This window comes from Sinocyclocheilus anshuiensis, unplaced genomic scaffold, assembly GCF_001515605.1.
Source record: "Sinocyclocheilus anshuiensis isolate Anshui unplaced genomic scaffold, SAMN03320099.WGS_v1.1 scaffold2806, whole genome shotgun sequence".
Lineage (NCBI taxonomy): Eukaryota > Metazoa > Chordata > Actinopteri > Cypriniformes > Cyprinidae > Sinocyclocheilus > Sinocyclocheilus anshuiensis.
Window position 1 is genome coordinate 223237 of NW_015542896.1, and position 23281 is coordinate 246517.

The 23281-nt window shown below is 37.0% G+C and overlaps 2 protein-coding genes across 2 annotated transcripts; both read left to right on the plus strand.

The window, feature by feature from the left end:
• Positions 1-1151: 1151 nt before the first annotated feature.
• On the plus strand, positions 1152-9121 carry LOC107694687 (L-lactate dehydrogenase B-A chain). The gene is made up of 8 exons (XM_016494381.1): positions 1152-1338; positions 2848-2983; positions 3266-3383; positions 3896-4069; positions 5701-5874; positions 6078-6195; positions 8213-8336; positions 8491-9121. The coding sequence occupies exons 2-8, from the start codon at positions 2855-2857 to the stop codon at positions 8656-8658; spliced, it is 1005 nt and encodes a 334-aa protein (XP_016349867.1). The 5' UTR covers positions 1152-1338; positions 2848-2854; the 3' UTR covers positions 8659-9121.
• A 2149-nt stretch (positions 9122-11270) lies between these two features.
• Positions 11271-23211, plus strand: LOC107694689 (glycogen [starch] synthase, liver-like). The gene is made up of 16 exons (XM_016494383.1): positions 11271-11554; positions 12771-12952; positions 13627-13818; positions 14004-14189; positions 15638-15782; positions 15877-15994; positions 16091-16211; positions 16341-16447; positions 16937-16996; positions 17318-17396; positions 19872-19985; positions 20175-20301; positions 21094-21189; positions 21346-21509; positions 21606-21686; positions 22873-23211. The coding sequence occupies exons 1-16, from the start codon at positions 11434-11436 to the stop codon at positions 23083-23085; spliced, it is 2106 nt and encodes a 701-aa protein (XP_016349869.1). The 5' UTR covers positions 11271-11433; the 3' UTR covers positions 23086-23211.
• Positions 23212-23281: the final 70 nt, after the last annotated feature.

The window sequence follows — 23281 nt, forward strand, 5'->3', positions numbered from 1 at the left end:
GTTGTGTTTCCATGTTTTATGGGGACATTCCATAGGCGTAATGGTTTTTATACTGTACAAACTGTATGTGCTATTGCCCTACACCAACCCTACCCCTTACAGGAAACTTTGTGCATTTTTACTTTCTCAAAAAAACTAATTCTGTATGATTTATAAGCTTGTTTCCCCATGGGGACCTCAAAAATGTCCCCACAAGGTCAAAATTTACTAGTATTACTATCCTTGTGGTCCCCATAACGTGATAAATACCAGGTACACACACACACACATTCCCTTTGTTTAATGTGTGTAGACACATTCTTCCTTTTAAGCAAATAATGACAATGCCCTTAATGCTGCTCAAAAGTCATTGACTGATGAATGCTCTTATTGGACAAGCCAGTGGGAGGAACAGGAGCCTCATTGGTCCCCATAATTGGGAAGTATTGTTTGTTCATGAGAAGGCAAATGGTGTTGCTGAGGTGCCATAGCACAAACAAATTGATTTGATCTAATCTATCTATCTATCTATCTGTCTGTCTGTTTGTCTGTCTGTCTATAATTGACATCACCCTCTAGTAAACATTAATATGGCTCCAAAATGAAACAAAACCATTTGAAACACTAATGTTATCATACCGTTTTTGAGTTTTAAAATTTAGAGCATGTTTATGTACATGCTCTAAATACATGTGAAATACATGTGTATTTCAACCTTTGGTTTCTTCTGATATGTCCACTTTGCGTAAAGTAGCCAGGCATCATTTTTTTTTCGTTTTTAAATATAATGTTTGAGTTACCACAAGTTTCACTCATTTTGCTGCTGGCATCTGGATGTGTTTAGGCAGTTCAAAACCTTTTCAGGTCATGGTTGCATAACAGACATAACCCCGCCATGCAGTTCCAACTACTCCATTGGGCAACCAGCATCACATATAATGTAATGAAAGCGGGAAAAAAATGTTTTAACTGTAATATTTAACTTTGCATCGTGCTGACTGGGATACATCTCTAATGTGGCAAATATTGCATTAATACAGATGCCATTGAAGTGCAAGGTCAGTGAAGAGGAAGTATTTTTATGATGCCAATGAAATCCTTGACACAACTATCCAAGAGGAAAGTGGGCCGGTCTGTCGTTCTCATATTCCTCATATCATCAAGGGCATCGCATGCACTTGTAACAGTAGGTCATACGCTCTCTGCGTAGCGCCGCACGCTCAAATCCTGCTCCTCCACGAGTCACGCGACCACGCACGCACGCTCACTCGCGCTCTCTCACCGGTGCTCAGCGGCTCTCACTGCCCTTCCTGCTGTCCCTGCTTCTAAGGATACTTATTTAACATTCCTGCAACAAATGTAGGTATATGGTTTGAATGGCTGTTTTATTGCTTCGCATATGCCTCATCTAAATAAATTCTCTCGATTAGCATTACGTTAAACGAGCACTGTCGTCATGGTGCGATGTAACCAGTGTCGTTGACATTGAAGAGTGGCGGATAAATCGGCGGTTCAGTGATGAATGCAACACTTCCATGCGCCACATCTCGAGGTTTAAAGTCTTTTGTTGCATTAAAAGTGAAGCCACAATCGTATTTCCATTCTAAATTGTTAGATGAGCAGGCAAGGACGTTTGTGTGTGGTGCACGCATGAACATGGAGGAATCCAGAGCACGCTGAACTTGAATTTGGCCTTGTTCAGAAATATCTGATGGAAGAATGCCAGACTGCGAATGTATGATTAACTCGAGACGCTTAAAATAAGAGCAGATCGATTAGCATCATGATTTTACAATTTACTGTTTGTTTTCAAAGGCAATCGTTGCATCCGATCGTCAAGGACGTCATAAGGACGGTTGCGTCATAATAGCGCCAAATTAAGTTTTAATACTTTCTTTTTCTGATTTTTAACCAATTGTGATTTTCTGTTGTGTACACAATGGTAACAAGCTATGTATTATTATTGTATCCAAAAGGAGCAAATATTTATTTGAATTATACAGTATTTTTATTTTAGCTTTAAATAAAATTTGTAAATTTTAATCAAAAAAATGTTTATGCTTATTGTTATAAAATATTTGTTTTGATTATATCAGCTCAACAGTATCAGCTATCAGTATCAGCTCATGATAGCTCTCCATTCATGAATTGAGTTATGTTAAGTAGCAGCAACATTCCAAGATAAGGTTTGGAGATAAAAGCACACGACCATTACGCTGTAACTGTGTTATAGCCAGGGACATTTTATGGTGGCAATATCTAACATTTTCTAGATAATATCTAATGTCTAACATAATCCTCATGAGCCCATTGAGGATTAGTGTCACACGTGAAGGCTGTGTGTGTGTCAGGGTTTGCATGCTCATAAGCCGTCTAGTCAACTGTAATAAACTTGATTGGATGGCATTCTAACAGTCTAAATATAAATTATGGTGTTATTTGTGTAATGTCTCTAGAAGTCTCTTTAGATGCAGCAACTTAATTATAATTTAGTTTATATTAGTAATGGATTTTTCCTCTTGTGTTCGTAATGAACAAAATGTCCATTCACTAAAGTGAGCACACATTGCCTAAATAATCTTGTGTGTGTAGAAACACTCCTTCAGTTTGTCTAGATTTAGCAAAGGGGGGCAGAGTGACCTGACTCCAGTGGCTAATTATATTACTGAGTGGGCCTCGCTTGCAACTCAGGATATGGGTAATTTTCTCAGTATGGAGTAATGGTTTACGCAATGAGGGAGACCTTGTTAACATTACCCAGTTAACATTAACCCCACAAATTCCTGTCGTTTTCTCTAAACTTTTCTTTCTATTATCGTACACTCCTAATAGTTTGTGTTGTGAACATGATCTGTCCCATTCTTCCAGTGGGATCATGGCCTCAGTAATGCAGAAGCTGATCACTCCTCTGGCCAGCGGCCCCGCTGAGCCCCCCAGGAACAAAGTCACAATTGTTGGCGTGGGGCAGGTGGGCATGGCATGTGCCGTCAGCATCCTGCTCCGGGTAAGAGACCTTCATCTTATTTGTGTATTGAGCAAATGATTAGAAATTAAGTTTGTTATTTTTAGCTTCTATATTGAAATAAAGGTGCGGTCACATTTACCATTGCTTGGTGAAGTTTCACTGGCAAAATCCAGTCATCGCAATAGGAATCTGTGCAATCGGGGGTTTCACTTGAGGGCAAAAACGTTCCCTGTGCAGATTTCAAGACCACACCTCTATACTACAATTGTGTCAGGTATTTAACGTATTAATGTTCCATACTCTTTGTTTTCTGTCTTGTAGGAGCTTGCAGATGAACTGGCTCTGGTGGATGTTGTGGAGGATAGACTGAAGGGGGAGATGCTGGATCTGCAACATGGCAGCCTTTTTCTCAAGACCCCTAAGATTGTGGCTGATAAGGGTGGGATGCATTTCCATTGCATGAGGCTGACTCTTACTGTAAAAATTCAGATTATTATAAATTATATATTAATGTACATTAAGTTTAGATGGACTCATTTTTTCACTCATCTTTTATCTTATATTTTGAGCTAAGGTTTTAAGGTGTGGTCACATTAGTGAAATTTTACAGACAAAATGTCAATTGTTTTTTTTATTGTCAATCAGTAGTGTAGTGACATATGAAGCACATCTCTCAAAAAACTCAGATAACCAAGCAGCTTCTGTTGGTCAGGGTATCTAATCTGTGTGACCAACTTGAACTCATTGCAAAATCAGCATGGGGTAATCTTTCACCCTGACACGAAATTCCAGATCACATGGATTCCTATTGAAATGACTAGATTTTGCCCTTGAACAGTGGTAAATGGGACTGTGCCTTCATGCTGAAATGTTTGAAGGTAGTTTATTTCAATAGAGGTATCCAAAGTTTTGAATGGCAGTGTATGTTTATGATTTTTATTTGGCCAGCAGACTACTCTGTGACTGCTAACTCTCGTATCGTGGTGGTGACGGCCGGAGTGCGTCAACAGGAGGGTGAGAGCAGATTGAACTTAGTGCAGAGGAACGTCAACATTTTCAAAGACATCATCCCTCAGATTGTCAAATACAGTCCTGACTGCACCCTCATTGTGGTGTCCAATCCAGGTGAGCAAACAAACACACTCACACAACATGCTTAAAGGTGACTTATTATGCCCCTTTTTACAAGATGTAAAATAAGTCTCTGATGTCCCCAGAGTGTGTATGTGAAGGTTTAGCTCAATATACCCTACAGATAATTTTTTATAGCTTGTTGAAATTGCCATTTTTAGGGTATGAGCCAAAACGTGCTGTTTTTTGTGTTTGTCCCTTTAAAAGAAAACGAGCTGGTGCTCCCGCTCCCCTTTCAGAAGAGGGTGGAGTTTCTAGAGCTCACGCACCAGCATGCCAGCAATAACAAAACACTCTCTCACGCACTGAAAATGTCAGAAAATGCTAGTAGCGGTGTTCAGCCATATATGTTCGAACCGGTGTCGTGCCGAATTCTGCACCCTGCCAGATTATTTATGAATGACACAGACGGGGAGCACAGCGCTATAAAATAACAACATAGTTGGTCTCATGGTGCCATCGCGTGCTAACACGAACTTTATAAGTCCCGAATATGATTATGAGCTAGACAAATTCAAGCGGTCGATTTCACATTGCTTTCATATGCAATTTTTAACTACCACATTCCTATTCACGATCATTCTGGTAGCACGTGAAGGCAGCATCAGTGAAAACAGACAGACAATGGTAGCTTTAGCAACATTAGCCTTACAGAGTGCCAAGAAGCTCTTTCAGAAAGGCAATTTGGAAAACAAACTCGTGATATTTACTACTTCTAGATGGCATAACGTTAGCTGGATCACGAACAGTTGGCACTGCTCTGTCCTTTAGGAGCAACTTTTGTGCAAAACCTGCTTTATACTGACCCTCATTCACAAAGCAGTCCGGTGTAAAATGATTCGCGCGCAGACATAAACGAATTTCTGTAGAATTGAGGGAGCATTTTCTTCAAAAACAAAATTAATCCACCTCGTCTTCAGCGGCTCAGATTTCGGGAGTAAATGGAGAGAGCTATGTGGATTAATACATCCAGCTACAGAATACCTAAAATGCTTGGGAGACATTCTCGTCAGTGCAGCAATGGCGGACTGTGTACAACTCGCTGTGAACTCGCTCAGGGCGGTTCTATGTTAAAACGGCAGTGTCTGTCAACATTCGTGGGTGGGGCCTGTGGCTAATGTGACATCACATTAGCACCAATGCTAAAAATAGGCCATTGGGAGACACTGCTTATTATTTATGGGGATTAAAAAAAAAAAAAGGAGTGGGTGGATTTTTATCATTATAGGGTGGTTGTGTACATACACTGCCAACACACATTTATGTCCAAACTTTACCAAGACCTTGCAAAAGGGAATTTTGCGTAATAGGTCCCCTTTAACTTTAATGTTTTGCTGTGCAACACAACAACCAATGTGAAGAAATGAAATTATGAAAACTGATGCAGCAAATTACATGTTAAAATTCTATAAATTATTTAGTTATTTTAATTTTTATATTTATTCTTTAATACCAGCATTGGTAATAATATATGTTTTCATAGTTAATGGCAAATAATATATTAGCCGCAGATATAGTGCAGCTCCTAATGAGATTTAATACAAAATTCTAAATGCCATTCTAAAGCTATGTCCATTTCAGACTCCTGTACTGTATTTAGTAACTGCGGTTGTCTGTTCATACAGTGGATGTTTTGACCTATGTGACCTGGAAGCTGAGCGGCCTGCCAAAGCACCGTGTCATCGGCAGCGGGACAAACCTGGACTCCGCTCGTTTCCGCTACATCATGGCTGAGAAACTGGGCATCCACTCCAGCAGCTTCAACGGCTACATCCTGGGAGAGCACGGAGACTCCAGCGGTGAGATGGGGAGCTGCATGAAGAGGAAAATATGAGATAAGATGTAGGGTGTAGAGAGGGAAACCAGTAACCAGAGGAAGAGGATGAAGGGCTGCTAGAAAGAATAATAAGATGGATGAATGTGAACTGCTGCATGATGTGACGCGGTTTCAGTCAGTCACAGCGTATTTGATTTTTAAAAGTGCTGTTTTTGTGTTTAACAGTGCCTGTATGGAGTGGAGCAAATGTGGCTGGAGTGAGCCTGCAGAAACTCAACCCTGACATCGGCACAGATAAAGACAGCGAGAACTGGAAGGAAGCTCACAAGATGGTTGTGGACAGGTAGGGCACTCTTTTTTTTTTTTGTCATGGGCTGTTATCTGACTGATGGGCAATTGGGAATATATATTAATACATTTTAGATGACCACAGTGCTGTTGAGAAGGTAAAATAATTTTCATACAGAATTTTAATGTTCGAACCCTTATGAAGATTTTTGTATTTTTTATTATTTGAACACAAAAAGTTTTGTGAAGTATTTCTTACACAAAACTTAAACTGTTTACACAAAGGGACCACATCTGTATAGTTCCAAAAAGCTGCGTCCGAAATCATGTACTTTCTAGTAGGGATGCTCCGATCCGACTTTTTTGCCTCCGATACCGATTCCGAAACCTAGGGTTCGGTATTGGCCGATACCGATTCCGATCCGATACCAATGAAGTTTTTTTCCCTCATTGAAATAAATGTAGAATTTATATATCTCTGTGTGTGGAACTGATAATCATTCTTTCACAATCTACTAAATACAGACTACTTCATTATAAAGGAAAATAAAATAAACAAATATGAAAAAATATAGGCCTATGTATATTTATAATCTATGACAAAAATGTATCATAAACTAGGTTAGTGGATAATTCGGCAGCAAAAGTTATTCTAGAAAAATCAGTGCACAATAATTTTAGAAATCCAAACATTTAGTGAAAAAACTATATTTTGTGGGGAACAAATAAAAGTGTTGCACTAAATATGGTAAAATGTTACACATTGCTATTTGTATTATTATAAAATCCATTCATTAAAAACATTCATGAATGTATTTATATGTAAGTATATACTATAAAATTAAAATACATTTATTTTAAATGTATAGCATATTTTTTAATAAGGCAACAACATATGATAGATACGATAGGACAAAACAAATACAGTGCAGCACGAACTGTTTTTATACAGTCTATGAGCACGAAGCGCTTACAATGTGCGCATCCGGTGTGCAGAATGATGCGCTTGAAGCAACATGGCGTCACAGCCTGACGCCATGTTGCTTCAAGCGCATCATTCTGCACACCGGATGCACACATTGTAAGCGCTTCGTGTTAAAAACTGCAAAGCACAAAGGGAAGAGAAATTGATGCGTAGTGTATTATATCTGTGCAACAGTTATTGAGCCTTTCTTTTAACAGTTTTAAATTTCAGTTACTGTGCACGTTAAAAACAATTTATAGTCTTTTCTACGCCCGTGTTTTGTTCTCACAGACACCCGGCTACTACAGGAAAACCCGGCAGTTCTTAAAAGCTGAAGAATTCCAAAGGAACTCTGTTATTTTTACAGGAAAATACAACAAAGTATATCGTTTACATGTAGCGCACCAATTCTGCATGTTATGTAAGACTCATGCTCTTTGCGCGTGTGAGAGAAAGCGACGGCGAGTCGTGCGCCTTCACACTTAGAAACACATTACGCCAAATACACAAACACAGGTGCGCTGCCCATCCATTCAAATGAACTGAAAAATATCACAGATCGCTTGACGGAGAGTGAAACTCTGTCGAGAAAAAAATAAATAAAAATCTCGGATTTGGATCGGCTCTCTCTGACCGATACCCGATCCGAGAAAAATGGCACTATCGGAGCCGATACCCGATATGAATATCGGATCGGCGCATCCCTACTTTCTAGTAGGTACTACGTTTAGTTTTAAACTTTAAAAAGTTGGTTCTATATACTATATCCACCATTTTGCCACTGTCACATGACCATCACAAATCCATGGCCTTATGGGATAGTAAAATGTTAATCAGATATGCACTTCAGAATCTTCATCTCATCTGGGTACTTTTCCCCTACTGTTTTCAAAATACTATGAATTTGGACATACTACTCCCCTCACATACTGCTTTTTTGCCTACTATATAGTAGGGATATTTTGACGCAGCGTTTGTATTCCAAATTTTCCTTTTGTGTTCAACAACAAAGAAATGGCAGCTGCGAGGATTGAAACAGCATGTCAGGCTTAAATAATGATGAAAAGTAAATCTCTATTCTTAATTAGTTGCTACTACCTTCTCTTAGTGCCTACGAAGTGATCAAGCTGAAGGGATACACTAACTGGGCCATCGGCCTCAGTGTAGCCGACCTGACCGAGACCCTGGTGAAGAACCTGAACAGGGTCCACCCTGTCTCCACCATGGTGAAGGTGAGAGGGGTTTACAGTTTAACATCATGGTAGAATCACAATCCTCCATGTCACAGAACTGCACAGATGAAATGAAAAAAAAAAAAAAAAGATCCTTTTTTTTAAATTTTGTATTAGTGATCACTTAATGTGTTTCCTATTGTGTCTTCTGCAGGGCATGTATGGTATTGGTGAGGAGGTGTACCTGAGCCTGCCCTGTGTGCTGAACAGCAGTGGAGTGGGCAGCGTCATCAACATGACCCTGAATGACGAAGAAATCGCTCAGCTGAAGAAGAGCGCCGACACTCTGTGGGGCATCCAGAAAGACCTGAAGGACCTGTAGATCAATCGCTGGAAACCATGCACTCCTTTCCTTAACTCTGTTCACACTCCCTCTGTATCTTTACACACTCTCTATGTCAGTTCTTTCTTCTCACTTGCTTTTGGACATGGTTGCTTTGAAGTATTTTTTCATGGTGGTTAATGTAGGCATAATAATCCAAAATGTGGAATGTTTCTTCTTCTAAAGAGAATGATCAAAGGGAAAGATCTTTGATTCTTCACATTTGCACTTGTTAATCAAGTCATTCTGTGTGGGCAATGAAGAAAGAACCAACACCTCTCTTGTCTGGACATAATTTAGTGAGATCATTAGGGAAGGGATCATTCTTGTGGCTTTCTGTTTAACTCAAGAGGAGAAGGGACTGAAGTGAAATAGATACAAATGTATTCATTCTTCTGAATCATGTTGTAAGTGTCGATTATATGAGTGTGTATAAGAAGTTAATAAAATGAATCTGTTCAAATCTGTCTGTTGGCTATTTTTGTGATCTTCAAATATTTTGTACCTTTTGTGGTTAAAAAATTCAATAAGTTGTATAGCTTGTTGGAATTTAAACAATAAGTGTGGAAATTATACAATAATTTAAAAAGTTTTTATCTCTTGTAATTCTTTTTTTTTTTATGTTGGCGCCATTTCACATTAAGCTAACAGTTTTGAAAACGATTTGGAAAAAAAAAACTTTTTCAAAACATGTTTAATTATATAGGTGGAAATTAAAGTATTTTTGTCAATGTTCTGTTCTGAATTGAACAAAAGTGAGCTGCAGCAAACGGCCAGGTGAAAATACGCACTCTAAATACTTGTAAACCTAAAGCTGTTATTAAAATGTTTGAAACGCATTAAAAACAATATATACCGATATGTAAGAAAGAATTCAACCTTAAATAATTAAACTACCTAATTCCCACACTGTCAACAATCATAAATACATTTGATTTACTTAATAAAGCCATTAAACAATATAAAACGTTTATTGCACAAATACAATAACTGAATGAAACAAGTGCGCCATAAAATTCCATGACTGCGAAATAAACAAGCATAATAACAGGCAAGGCGTGCCTGAAATAATTACCCACAGTTTTCAAACGCGCAAACCACATCCTTCCATCTGATGAAGACTGATAGAAGAGTGATTTTCAAGAAGTTTCTGATTGTTTTCTCAGGTAAAGCATCATTGGCAGCAGGTGCTCGTGTTTGGGTCTGTCAGTTGGCGCTTCATTTCGCTTCCCAAAGCGTAGCCCAAACGGGTTGTAGTTGAATTTACTGCGTGTTAATCGATGTTTGCAGGAAATATGTCTCGATTCGTCTTTTTCTTGGAAGAAAAGGCAAAGGTTTGCGTCGTCTGAAGCACTGGGCTCGTCAAACTGCCTCCGCTCCACTGAGAGATAGTCCTGCTTAGAGTCTGTAAAGTAAGATATGCTTTTCAGAGCACTCTTTAGCAAGCTTTTATTTTATTTATTTATCAGGCATTTCGATTGCAAAGCATCACCTTACCTGGGACGGGCTCAGATGTATCCATGTCAGTGAATGGTGCTCTCATAGCAGTGGACTGACAGATCATTGCAGACATGAAGAGAATCAGTGCCTTGATTTTCATACTGCTGAATTGTAAAGCTTATGGAGCACAGCTGAGCCTTTATCTCTTCAGTGAACAAACCCATGCTCTGCTGTCCTGCTTCAATATAAAGCTTGGCTAGTGACAACCTCTGACCTTATTTTACATGTATGACTGTCTGTGGCAAATAGGACCTCCCTGTAGCCTCATCCAGAGCATTTTAACTGTTCAAATGTTATATTTTTTTCTTGGAAATCCTGTGGTAAATTGTACACTGAAATCCACTGTGATTATTCAGATAGCTGCTGAAGTGCTGCAAAACCCACCAAAAGCACATTATGTGTGTTTTTATACACATCACACATTTTAATTTTAGTTTTCTCTCATTTGTTGCAAGGGAAAACATATGAAAGTAAAATAAGGGCTTGTAGCAGGAAATCATGAATGAAGCCACTATAATGGGGCACAATCATGGTCATTTTCAGTGCCTTGTGGAAAAATATAGTAAGCTTTCATTGTCATCTTGTCTTCAGCATGGTAATATACGATCATGCCTGGATATCATAACAACAAGATAATATTCCTGCATAATGAGACAACATTATCTTACATGGTGCGAGTATGAATTATGCAAATGTAGGATGGTTTTTGGTACAGCACATTTGTGATGGTGCACTTATAAAAGCTTTTTACCCTCAGCCTTCAAATTTTATATTTAAATTTTTTGTGATGCTACAAACATCCTAAACGTAAAATTACATATTTTTAAAGTATTAATGATACAATTTTATCTATCTATCTATCTATCTATCTTCACCTGTCAGCATTGTTTTGTAAACCCATTGGGATATGCTATTTGTTTTATAGAAGTATTAGATATATAAAAAGAGGATTATAACAGTATGTGGTCCCGGTCAGAGGGGTTCGCTAGCAGCGGCCAAATCTTTCACCTTGATGTCTGTGGACTTCAGACACGCAATCATAGTGTGCACATGCAGGTTTTTTTTAGACTTTACTAAAGGTTAGAGGAAGAGATCGAGCAACAGCTCACAGTGTGTCCAGGACATCCAGGCGCTCCATTACCTAGAAGAGACCTCTTGGTGGCTGTTGGCTGATGATTTTAGGTTCTTTACTTTTTCCACAATAATAGTAATTCGGCCTATTTCGCATTTGCAACTTCAATTGACAGATAAAAACTATTTGTAAGACTTTGTGAGATGCGACTGTCCAGATCTTTGTCAATATCGTCATTAAGTGGACTTCCACTATGGAAAGAGGAAAGTCTACCTGTGCAAGACCTCTTGCTTTTTGAGGTCTCATGGGAAGTCACCAATAAGGGTAAGAACTTGCAACGCTTTCTGTTTTCAGGGTGTTACAAGTTTTAATTTATGTAATTTCGTTTTATTGTGCATCATTTCCAAATTTTGTCAAATTATGCAAAATATATTCAAATAATATTTGATCGTATTTGATACATAAAATGCTAGCTATGAGTTCAACCTTTGCCAGACAAATACGTAGGCCATTTTATTCCATAATTATTAAAATTAATATTCTAATTTACAACAAAAGAAATGTTCATCTTCCGATTGGATTGTGGGCTATATTATATATCTATATAAATTATATATACATTTTATATTATACATCTATATAAAGTATGTGTGTGACAATTTTTTCAAAAGGTATGAAAATAATATTTGATTGTATTTGAAACATAAAATGCTAGGAATGAGATTAGCTTTTGCCAGAGAAATACACTTAGGCCATTTTATTCCATATATATTAAAGGTACATTTCTATCACCTTCATTTCCACCACATATCAATCATCTTTTAGATGTGCTGGAAATGACATCTAATGTAATTTGATCATGATGGTTCAGAAGAGGAAAAACCTGACGCTTATATGTCCATTGTCCACAAATTAAAACCTTGTCTAAAAGTACATTAGGCCAAAAGTGCCTATAAATTTATTTTGTAACTTTAGCAAGAAGGTAGTTGTGAGTTTGACCCCTGAAAGTGCATTTGACCTCAAGACTGTTCACCCTATTATCAGAAGACTTGAAAGTAGTTTAACAAGACAGAGCTGTCATTTAGTCAAATGTGTGCATGTGTGCAGAATTCATACACTCTTGTATCAGTGGGGCTGTATAGCAGGTTAAACATTAAACTCCAGATCAATAGCCAGATTTTTGAGACCTACAGTGGGTACGGAAAGTATTCAGACCCCCTTAAATTTTTCACTCTTTGTTATATTGCAGCCATTTGCTAAGGGGGTCTGAATACTTTCCGTACCCACTGTAAATCTAGTGGAATATTTTAGAAGATAACAATTGATGTGTGTTTGTGGGTATGTTATTTGTCATTTATTTGTGGTTGTTATTTATCATATTAAATGTAATCTTGATGTTACAAAATTGCTTTTGAAACTACATGATGTCCAAATTAATACTTTTAAGTTTTACTTTTAACAATGTTCTTATTTTGTTTATCTTCTCTGTTTCTCATTTACAAATGTTTTATTCCCTGCACAACTGTGTCTCTGTCTCCAGTTGGGGGTATATACACTGTTATTCAGACTAAAGCAAAGATCACAGTGGACGAATGGGGAGAGAACTACATCATGATGGGACCCTACTACGAACACAACTTCAAGACCCAGGTGGAGAAATGTGAACCCCCAAACCAAGCCATCAAAGCTGCCATGGATTCCTTGATTAACAACGGTTCCCAGGTATTGAAAACATGGTTATTGGTGATGTCCGATTACAAGGTCCGCATCTTATATGTAGACCTGGTATGATCAGGTAGACCTTATATGATCAGGTTCATTGAGGCTAGTTAGTCATTTGACCAATTAAAAGAAATGCTTCAAAGCTGGCAAAAACTTCTGGCATTGACATGCCTGCTGTGTCAGCATCAGATGGTAATATAAAGACTAGTTAGAAAATAAAGCTGCCTTTTTTTTTTGTCTTGGTCTCATTTGACCAGTTCTGACCAGCAGATGATGCTAGAGTATCACTTTAGAGAGGAAACAGATAAAAAAAAAATATATATATTTGTGTGTGTAAAAATTTATTTTAAAGAATTGATTTGTTTGAACTGATTTTTTTAGTGTTCAATATATATATATATATATATATATATATATATATGGAGATATAGATATATATAGATAGATAGATTTTTTATTATAATATTAATACTTTTATTATATTATTTATATTTATTTTATTATATTAATAAATAATAAATAACAAATAAATAAACAACAGCAAGCCACTCTTTTGCTGATGCCTTTGATTTTACAGATTTCCACAAGAATAGAAATAAATGGGACAACATCTTCACGCCACCTATAGTTTTTATTAGTAGCGTTTTTGGCCTTTACTTGCTCTCTACATACAGGTGCACTTTGGCCGCTGGTTGATTGAGGGTAGTCCATACGTCATCCTCTTTGATATTGGGGCAGCTGCCTGGAACCTGGACCGCTGGAAGGGGGATCTGTGGAACGCGTGCAGCATCGGGCTGCCCTATCATGACAGAGAGGCCAACGACTCGCTCATCTTTGGTTCTCTTGTGGCCTGGTTCTTCAAGGAGGTGAAGAAATCCCTTTAGTAAACCATTTGATTTTGCTTATTTTTGTAATTTCACCTGTACTTTTCTAGTCTATCATAGCTATAATATGAATTGATTTAGTGTATGTTAACTTTGTGGGATGAAACTTTGAAGGTTTGATGGAGTAATGTGCTGATGATGTTAAACCCGTCTGTCTCCCTCTGCAGTTAACAGACCAACTACAGGACAAGCCCAACGTAATTGCTCATTTCCATGAGTGGCAGGCTGGGACAGGACTTCTACTAAGCCACTTCCGAAAGATTCCCTTGGCAACCATTTTTACCACACACGCCACCCTACTGGGGCGGTACCTGTGTGCTGGCAATGCAGACTTCTACAACAACCTGGACAAGGTGAGCATTGTTTTGACACTGTACAACAGTGATTCTCAACCGGTTTGATTAGAAGGCCCCTCACTGTCCAACACAATATTCAAAGACACCTTACATATTATAACTACTTCTTTTATATGTCTGGGATATACAGGACCGGCAAGTCCTACATTTAATACATTTTATTTATTAAATAAATAAAAATAATAAAAAATGAATACGATATTTGTCATCAACCACCAGTGTGCTTATTTTTAGTGATTTTATTCATGCTTGTATTGGTTATGTAGTTTGAATTATATGTCAGTATTGATAAGATCATGAAAATGGCCCCTAATTTAATGATCTTGCCTGGGGCCCCACAAACCCACGGGCCATCCCTGGGGATATATAGGTGTTGATATAGGTGAATTAATTTAGCCACATTCCAGAAGTTTCAAGAACTGTATGCTCTTAAAAAAAAAATGATTTCACTTTTCATTTCTTGATTTATTTCATGATTTTATTTGATTTTTCTTAGCATTTTAAAATGTAAAAATATTGAAAAAATATTTAAACATTATTAATAATAATATTAATAGATGCATAATATTTATATTAATTATCGATTAAATTATTATATTCTATTAATTCATTATTTTATTAATTATAGTATAATATAAGCCATCCAGCACCTCCTAGCTTACACAAGCATTATCTTTAAAAATACACATCAAATTTTTTTTTTTTATTAACATTTATTTATTTATTTTGGGGGGGGGTCAACATGCGAATTTCTGGGGTTTAGCCCTTCAGTGGAGGAGTTCAAACTAAGGCCAAACTAAAATAGATTTATTAAAACGAAAACTTTTTTTACTTAAAAAAAACAAACGGTAACCAAAATAAAATAAAACAATAAAATATAGAAAATCTTAAATCATTTACTAAAAGATTGTGAGCGTATACAGGGCGAATTTTGATTTCATGTTGACTATACATTGGTATTTGTTCTATGCTAATGTAGCGTTCTGTAAATGTCTAATCAATTTCCACTTGTTAGGACAGTTTATGTGTGGTTCTATAGTGTTTGAGGCTTCTGGCTTCCCAATTTAAAAGACATACAATACAACATCCCTCATATTTTTTGCTATTTAAAGTGTGTCCCACAGAAATCAGTCAAGTTGGTTGGTGTAGTGAACACTTATTAGAAGATGGAACTGAGCATGCAGTGATAATTGGGCCTGGTGTAGGGAGCATAAAGGTCATCATGCCTGAAGGTTGCAGGGGTTGATTGAAGAGTAATTGACAGCAACTTATGATTTACCGGCTGATGCGATTGCCTTCTGGTCCCACAGAGACTTCCTTCAGCTGCTGATGAGGGGAAGCTCTGAGACTTTTGATTTGTAAATCAAATAAATTTTGGACTCTGCACAACATTAGTCCATATAGTCTTCCCCTGCAAACCTCATTTCATTATCTATTTCATGCAGTTTAACATAGACCGAGAGGCAGGAGAGAGACAGATCTACCATCGGTACTGTTTGGAGAGAGCTGCGGTACACTGTGCACATGTCTTCACCACCGTGTCCCAGATCACAGCTGTGGAGGCCAATCATATGCTCCATAGACAACCAGGTTTCACCTGCATTACAAAGCACCTCATCTACTCTTATTGGCTTCTGAATATATCAGGTTAAAAAGATCATGTTTATATTTATGGCCTTTGCAGATGTCGTCACCCCAAACGGCCTGAATGTTAGAAAGTTCTCAGCTATGCATGAGTTCCAGAACCTGCACTCCATGAACAAAGCCAAGATCCAGGAGTTCGTTAGGGGTCACTTCTACGGGTTAGAGCTCTCTCTGTCTGCACAATAACACACACTTGTGCACTTCCAAAAAAATACTACTTGAAATAATAAAAAAAAAAATGTTCTCATTGGCAGCCATCTGGACTTCGATCTGGAAAAGACCCTGTTCTTTTTCATCGCAGGACGATATGAGTTTTCGAATAAAGGAGCAGACCTGTTCCTCGAGTCCCTGTCCAGATTAAACTACTTGCTAAGGGTATGAACAGTCACACTACTGTACTTTAGAAAACACTTATAGTTTCTTTATAAAATGTAATAATCTAGCACCAGTCAAAGCAAAGATGTTCATTTCTGACTGTGTGTTCGTGTTCATGCTGACTGACAGGTTCATAAGAGTGATGTTACAGTGGTTGTGTTTTTCATCATGCCTGCCAAAACCAACAACTTCAACGTGGAGTCTCTTAAAGGACAGGCTGTACGCAAGCAGCTGTGGTGCGTAACTGCTTGAGTGCATAACTTTTGACATTACAAGTCTCCAGGGTATTAATGAAATAATATTTTTTGTTCATTTTTATATGTACAACAATAATAACAAAAATATAAAAAGAAAAAAAATGTATAATATGTTATCAAATGAATACAATATTTTTTTTATGTTTTGGAGGAACAAAATAATAATAATATATACACACACACACACACACACACACACAAACAAACAATAAAATATGCATCATTATTATTATTATTATTATTATTATGTACCTCAAAAGCATTTTAATAATAATATATAACTAATAATATTATTATTTCTTGTAGCTTATAACACTAGTAGAGCCCTGATACTGGACCAACTTTCCATAGCTATACTAATATTATTTATTAGGCAATGAAAGGAAGCCCCGATCCAGAAATGGCTCTTATTTTTAGATGGCTTTAGTGTGTAAGATTTCTCAAATATGTCTTTCATCTGTCTCTTAGGGACACAGCTCAGTTCGTGAAGGAGAAATTTGGCAAAAGGCTTTATGAGAGCTTGTTAAGGTTGGTGATTTTCCTCATACAGACCTGTCATAACAGGGCTCAAAATTGATGTGACAGTAAATGTTGTCAGTATATGCTGATGAACAGGAAGTATGAAGATCTGATGTCACACAATTGGAGTGGCTGTGTAACCTTCAAGTGTTGATAATTCACAGCGTTATCCAGGTGTTGATGAGAGTGCGCTGCACTTCCCCAGGGAGTTGTCAGATTATAGGATATTCATAATGACATTGTGTGATGTCAATGGGTCATTTCCCATGAGATGAGGCTTGTTTGTTTTCAGATAGGATCTCCTCTAATAATGCTCTCCTGCGTTCACAGGGGTGAGATCCCAGACATGAGCAAAATCCTGGACAGAGATGATTTCACAATCATGAAGAGGGCCATTTATGGAACACAGGTTAGACAAAATGTTACAAAATTCTTACATCACAAGAGGCCATATTTAAAATATTAACCTAATGAATCCCTGTCCTTTAACTGTATTATTGTGCTTTAAAGGTATCACTGTACTGATATTTCTAAAACATTCTGGTTAGGGGTTTATTATTTATTTGGGGAGTATTACACTTCTGCAAATAATTCTGTGTCCAGACTCCAGTTTTGTATTTAGAAAGAAAAGCTGTGCTGTTTGTTTTAATTATGGTATAAAGTAGAAATAGAAAAATGTAAAAATGTAAAGCTTTTCAATTTAATAGACATTTAAAAGTAACTTGTTATTACATCTGAACTGTTCAAAGACATTTTTAAAAGAGAAGCAATTTGTAATTGCAATAAAAAAAAAAAAAAAGCATTTAGCCGGGAGTTTGATTGACAGGCGATCTGACCAATCATAACGCCGAATCTGCCATTTTGGCCAATGAACAAACCAGACAGGAGAGTAGATTAATGTCGGAGGACTTGAACTTAAAAAAATGGTGTGTATTTACGTCTTTCCGTGGTTGAATCAAGATACCTTCTGATATTCATTCATGTTTATTTTGTGCTATAACTAGTAAAGAGATGACCGGTTCACGTGCTGCCTGAACTGAGGCGCTACAGCAATCTGTCAAGACACATTAAAGAGCTTATTTATTGTTTGAATTTCTTACAAAATTTAAATTTAAATAACCTGCTCTGTTAATTGATTTATTAGTGGTTACATTTAACTACATTTTTCAACATGAATTAAATAAACTGTTTTAAATGGGTTTTTATTTGTCATTTTTATTTTTGAATTGGTACATTAATATATATTTTTGTAACCCTTTCATTATCCCTTTTGTACTAAACTTAACATACTATCTAGTTTTTATTTAATGTGTAAATTACAATCTAGTTAATTTTTTTTTTTGTCAACATCTCTTCGGGGCTGTCGTGGCCTAATGGTTTGAGAGTCGGATTTGTAAACTAAAGGTCACTGGTTTGAGTTTTGGTACCGGCAGGGATTGTAGGTGGGGGGAGTGAATGTACAGCGCTCTCTCTTCAACCCTCAATACCACGACTGAGGTGAGACCCTTGAGCAAGGCACCGAACCCCCAACTGCTCCCCGCGCTGCAGCAATATGACTGCTCACTGCTCCGGGTGTGTGTTCACAATGTGTGTGTGTGTGTGTGTGTTCACTACTCACTGCTGTGTGTGTGCACTTGGATGGGTTAAATGCAGAGCACAAATGTGACCCTGGACCACAAAACCAGTCATAAGGGTCAATTTTTTGAAATTGCATCTGCTGAATAAATAAGCTTTCCATTGATGTATGGTTTGTTAGGATAGGACAATATTTGGCCGAGATACAACTATTTGAAAATCTGGAATCGGAGGGTGCAAAAAAATCCAAATATTGAGAAAATCGCCTTTAAAGTTGTCCAAATTAAGTTCTTAGCAATGCATATTACTAATAAAAAATTAAGTTTTGAAATATTTACGGTAGGAAATTTACTAAATATCTTCATGGAACATGATCTTTAATTAATATCCTAATGATTTTTGGCATAAAATAATAATAATAAAATAAATTGATAATTTTGACTCATACAATGTTTTTTTGGCTATTGATATACCCAAGCGACTTAAGACTAGTTTTGTGGTCCAGGGTCACAAATTCCAAGTATGGGACACCATACTTAGCTACACGATATGTGCATGAAGATGAATATCTCAGAACTAATAAATGAGCGTTCTCAGGGGGTTTTCATTCATTCCCCTGCATGGTTTTTTATGAATGGACTCTAATCAAAGGTCAGACTTAGGTTATAGTGAATATCGACATGCTACGCCTCTGTAAATCTGAGGTGGAAACCCATGCATCACTCCGCTGGATTACTTGCGTTACAGAGCTTAGTGACATATTTAACTGCGTTTCCTGACTGTCTGCAGTCGATCAATTGAATGTGTTACTGAGATTTATTCTACAGCTTTTTAATGGCAGTGTTATGAGCAGCCAGTCAATATACAGCCACTCCAGTTAGATTTATCTGGGTATCAATATTTCGGGGGAGAGATATTGATCTGTTAGCGTTGATGTTTGTTTATAAGAAGGAATGAGAGTAAGAAATGTGTCTAATATTTCTAGAGGGCTAAAGTCCATTTACTTTTTTCATATGAGTGACCTAGACTCTGGAATTTAATAGCAAAAATAATGTATAGAAAGCATTAAAATTGTGCAAGCAGAAACACAGAAGCAGAGCAGGCAGCCAATTTTTATAGTAAGATTATGATTTATTATTATTCTTATTGAAATTAAATGGAATGGAAATACATGATTAAACTTTGATCCTCACGATTTTTCATTTAACGACTGCTTATGGATTGCTGTTTTTATTATTCCAGTTTTCAGGACACTTGCTTTGTCAGATAGACTCACATGTAATTACATCCATGCATTTGTTCTCCATAGAGACACTCTCTCCCTCCAGTAACAACTCACAACATGCTGGACGACTCCACGGACCCAATCCTGAGCAACATCCGCCGAATCGGCCTCTTTAATGGACGCAATGACAGAGTGAAGGTGTGCAGTTTACTATGTCTGATGCCAGTGTACTTTACTTAAAAGCAGCTAAAATGTAGAGCTCAATATTCCAATTGTTTTTTTCACATTGGCCCAGTTGGAATTGAAGTTAAGATATTTATCAAAAATATTTTTTTAATTATTATTTCTCATGATAAATTATGAACGTGTTCATTGTTTTTGTGTCAGATTGTGTTCCATCCGGAGTTCCTGTCCTCCACCAGCCCCTTGCTGCCCATGGACTATGAGGAGTTTGTGCGCGGCTGCCATCTGGGAGTGTTTCCATCCTACTATGAACCATGGGGCTACACTCCAGGTTTCACACACACACACACACACACACATTTCCATTTTATTACCTTTCACACTCTTATATCCAACATCTTACATTTCAATCCAAATTTGAGCTTGATTTGATTGATTGTTTATTAATATGGGTCCATTTTCAAAGTTTTAGGGGAAAAATAAAATAAAATTACCACTTAGCTTAATAATATTTTGTTCATTTGTGTATATATTGTATTTGTATTTTATATATGTGACACTGGACCACAAAACCAGTCTTAAGTCGCTTGGGTATATTTGTAGCAATAGCCAAAAATACATTGTATGGGTCAAAATTATAGATTTTTCTTTTATGCCAAAAATCATTAGGATATTAAGTAAAGATCATGTTCCATGAAGATATTTTGTAAATATCCTACTGTAAATATATTAAAACTTAATTTTTGATTAGTAATATGCATTGCTAAGAACTTAATTTAAACAACTTTAAAGGCGATTTTCTCAATATTTTGATTTTTTGCACCCTCAGATTCCAGATTTTCAAATAGTTGTATCTCAGCCAAATATTGTCCTATCCTAACAAACCAAACCATACATCAATGGAAAGCTTTTTTATTCAGCTTTCAGATGATGTATAAATCTTAATTTCTAAAAATTGACCCGTATGACTGGTTTTGTGGTCCAGGGTCACATATAAATGTTATTTAAAATGCAGATTTTTTTTATACATGGGATCTCTGATCTCATATAATGATATCATATATTTTTTGCATCATGCATTATATGACTCTTAATGATATTTTCTGTAATGTGATGTGTTCAGGTGAGTGTACCGTCATGGGCATCCCCAGCGTAACCACCAATCTGTCTGGGTTTGGCTGTTTCATGGAGGAACATGTATCTGACCCTTCTGAATATGGTGAGTGAATAAGTCACTGCTTTCCAAAACTCTCTGCACAGCTTAATCATTTATTTATTTGCATTATCAATTTTTTTAAATGACACTTCATATTTGATATAACACATTGAATCTGGTACAGCTAATTATGCTGTTGTTTCTCCATATGTGCTGTAGGAATCTACATTGTGGACCGGCGGTTCCGTTCTGCAGACGAGTCGTGTAATCAGCTGACTCAGTTCATGTTTTCGTTCTGCCAGCAGTCACGTAGACAGCGAATAATCCAACGCAACCGCACAGAGAGACTCTCTGACCTGCTGGACTGGAGATACCTTGGACGGGTGGGTATCATCTCAGCTTTTCTCTGAGCATTCAGGTGTGTTTCACTTTTGTTCTATTGGTTAATATGGTGTTGACCTGGGTTTCTCTCTGCTTAGTTCTACATGTACGCCCGGCATCTGGCCCTCAGCAGATCCTTCCCTAGTGAATTCAAAATGGACCATCTTAACATTGCACCGGTGAGCCCTGCTAACACTCACACTCTCTCGATGCATGTTAATGGCTTGTCATGTCCCTCTATCACTGACAATGAGAATACAATGGATTGCTGCACTCCATGTAAGCTATGTGCTTAGTTTCAATGTATGACCCTAGGGCAAGGACATTAATATATAATTAATAAAATTCAAAATTATATATATATATATATGTGTGTGTGTGTGTGTGTATACACTACCAGTCAAACGTTTGCGATCAGAACAATTTTTAATGTTTTTTATATTGTCTCTTATGCTCATCAAGGCTGCATTTATTTGATAAAAAATACAGGAAAAAATGTAATATTGTGAAATATTATAATGATGTAAAATAAAGTTTTTCTATATAATATTAAAAAAAACGTTATATTTTCTAAACATTTTTATATTTTTAAAGCATTTTTAGGTACCCCATACAGAGCCCCTAATATGATATTTGCATGAAAAAATTATATATATTTTTTTTTTCTTTCTTTTTTTTCACATTGTACGTTTCTTGCATGCATGTCAAGGGCTCATATGTTGTATACTTTAACTATTGGGGATTAGATTTTTTTTTTCATTAGCTTTTTTATTTCCTAAGGTTATAAGCAGTGCAAAGTAACAAAAAGAATCTCCCTGAGGCTTTTGTAACGTTCTTGTTGTTGTTGTTATACACAGCAGAAAACATGAGAAATTACATAAGAAATAAATGTAAAGAAATCATTCAAATACACCTTGTCCTGAAAGACAGGTTTATATGACATAATTTATATACATCAAACATAAATAAAATCATTTTCAAGTTCGTGCTGATGTGGAGCAAATACTTTATATCCACTTTGTTCCACCTCATCTCTTTCCTAATCCGAGTGTTACTGAATGTATGTGTGACGTCTAACACTCCAGAGTGATGAGGAATGACTGAGCTACGTTCTTGAGTTTAATTGACAGGATAACATTTACCTGCACAGGAAGATGACTTGATTTCCATTCGAACTGTGGTGATCCCCATAGACTCACTCACAGCTGATCTACACATATACTTTACTAAAACCACATACACACACACACAGATAAATCTGGCATTTTATGACATAAATGAATAAACAAGTCTCTAATGTAATTGACTCATTTTGAATTAGTGACTAAATCTAAATAGAGTGACTGAATCTTTATGTTTCCACAGACGCAAGGCTTCCGTTACCCCCGACCCTCTTCTGTTCCTCCATCCCCATCGGCTTCCCTCCACTCCACCCCTCACCACAGCGATGAGGAAGATGACGACACCTATGACGAAGAGGAGGAGGCGGAGAGGGACAGGCAGAACATCAAGGCACCATTCACTCTGGGTGCAGAGCCTGAGGGTAAGAGCAAACAACCGCTGGAAAATGGGAAGTAAGATCTGCACCCTCCTGCTCCTGTAGTTCAGACTCTTTCAAACATATTTACACCCCCTGCCCTCTGAGAACGTGCTACATTTGTCTGACTGCAACTTTTGATTGGATTATTGATGAAGTATCTTCAAAGTATGAACAGTGTTGGGGAAAGTTACTTTTAAAAGTAATGCATTACAATATTGCGTTACTCCATCAAAA

Coding starts and splice junctions, on each gene's coding strand:
- LOC107694687 (XM_016494381.1), top strand. CDS start 2,855: ATGGCCTCAGTAATGCAGAAGCTGATCACTCCTCTGGCCAGCGGCCCC. Junction 3,384..3,895: donor TAAGATTGTGGCTGATAAGG/GTGGGATGCATT, acceptor TTTGGCCAGCAG/ACTACTCTGTGACTGCTAAC. Junction 4,070..5,700: donor CATTGTGGTGTCCAATCCAG/GTGAGCAAACAA, acceptor CTGTTCATACAG/TGGATGTTTTGACCTATGTG.
- LOC107694689 (XM_016494383.1), top strand. CDS start 11,434: ATGCGACTGTCCAGATCTTTGTCAATATCGTCATTAAGTGGACTTCCA. Junction 13,819..14,003: donor TGGCCTGGTTCTTCAAGGAG/GTGAAGAAATCC, acceptor CTCCCTCTGCAG/TTAACAGACCAACTACAGGA. Junction 15,783..15,876: donor TATGCTCCATAGACAACCAG/GTTTCACCTGCA, acceptor TGGCCTTTGCAG/ATGTCGTCACCCCAAACGGC.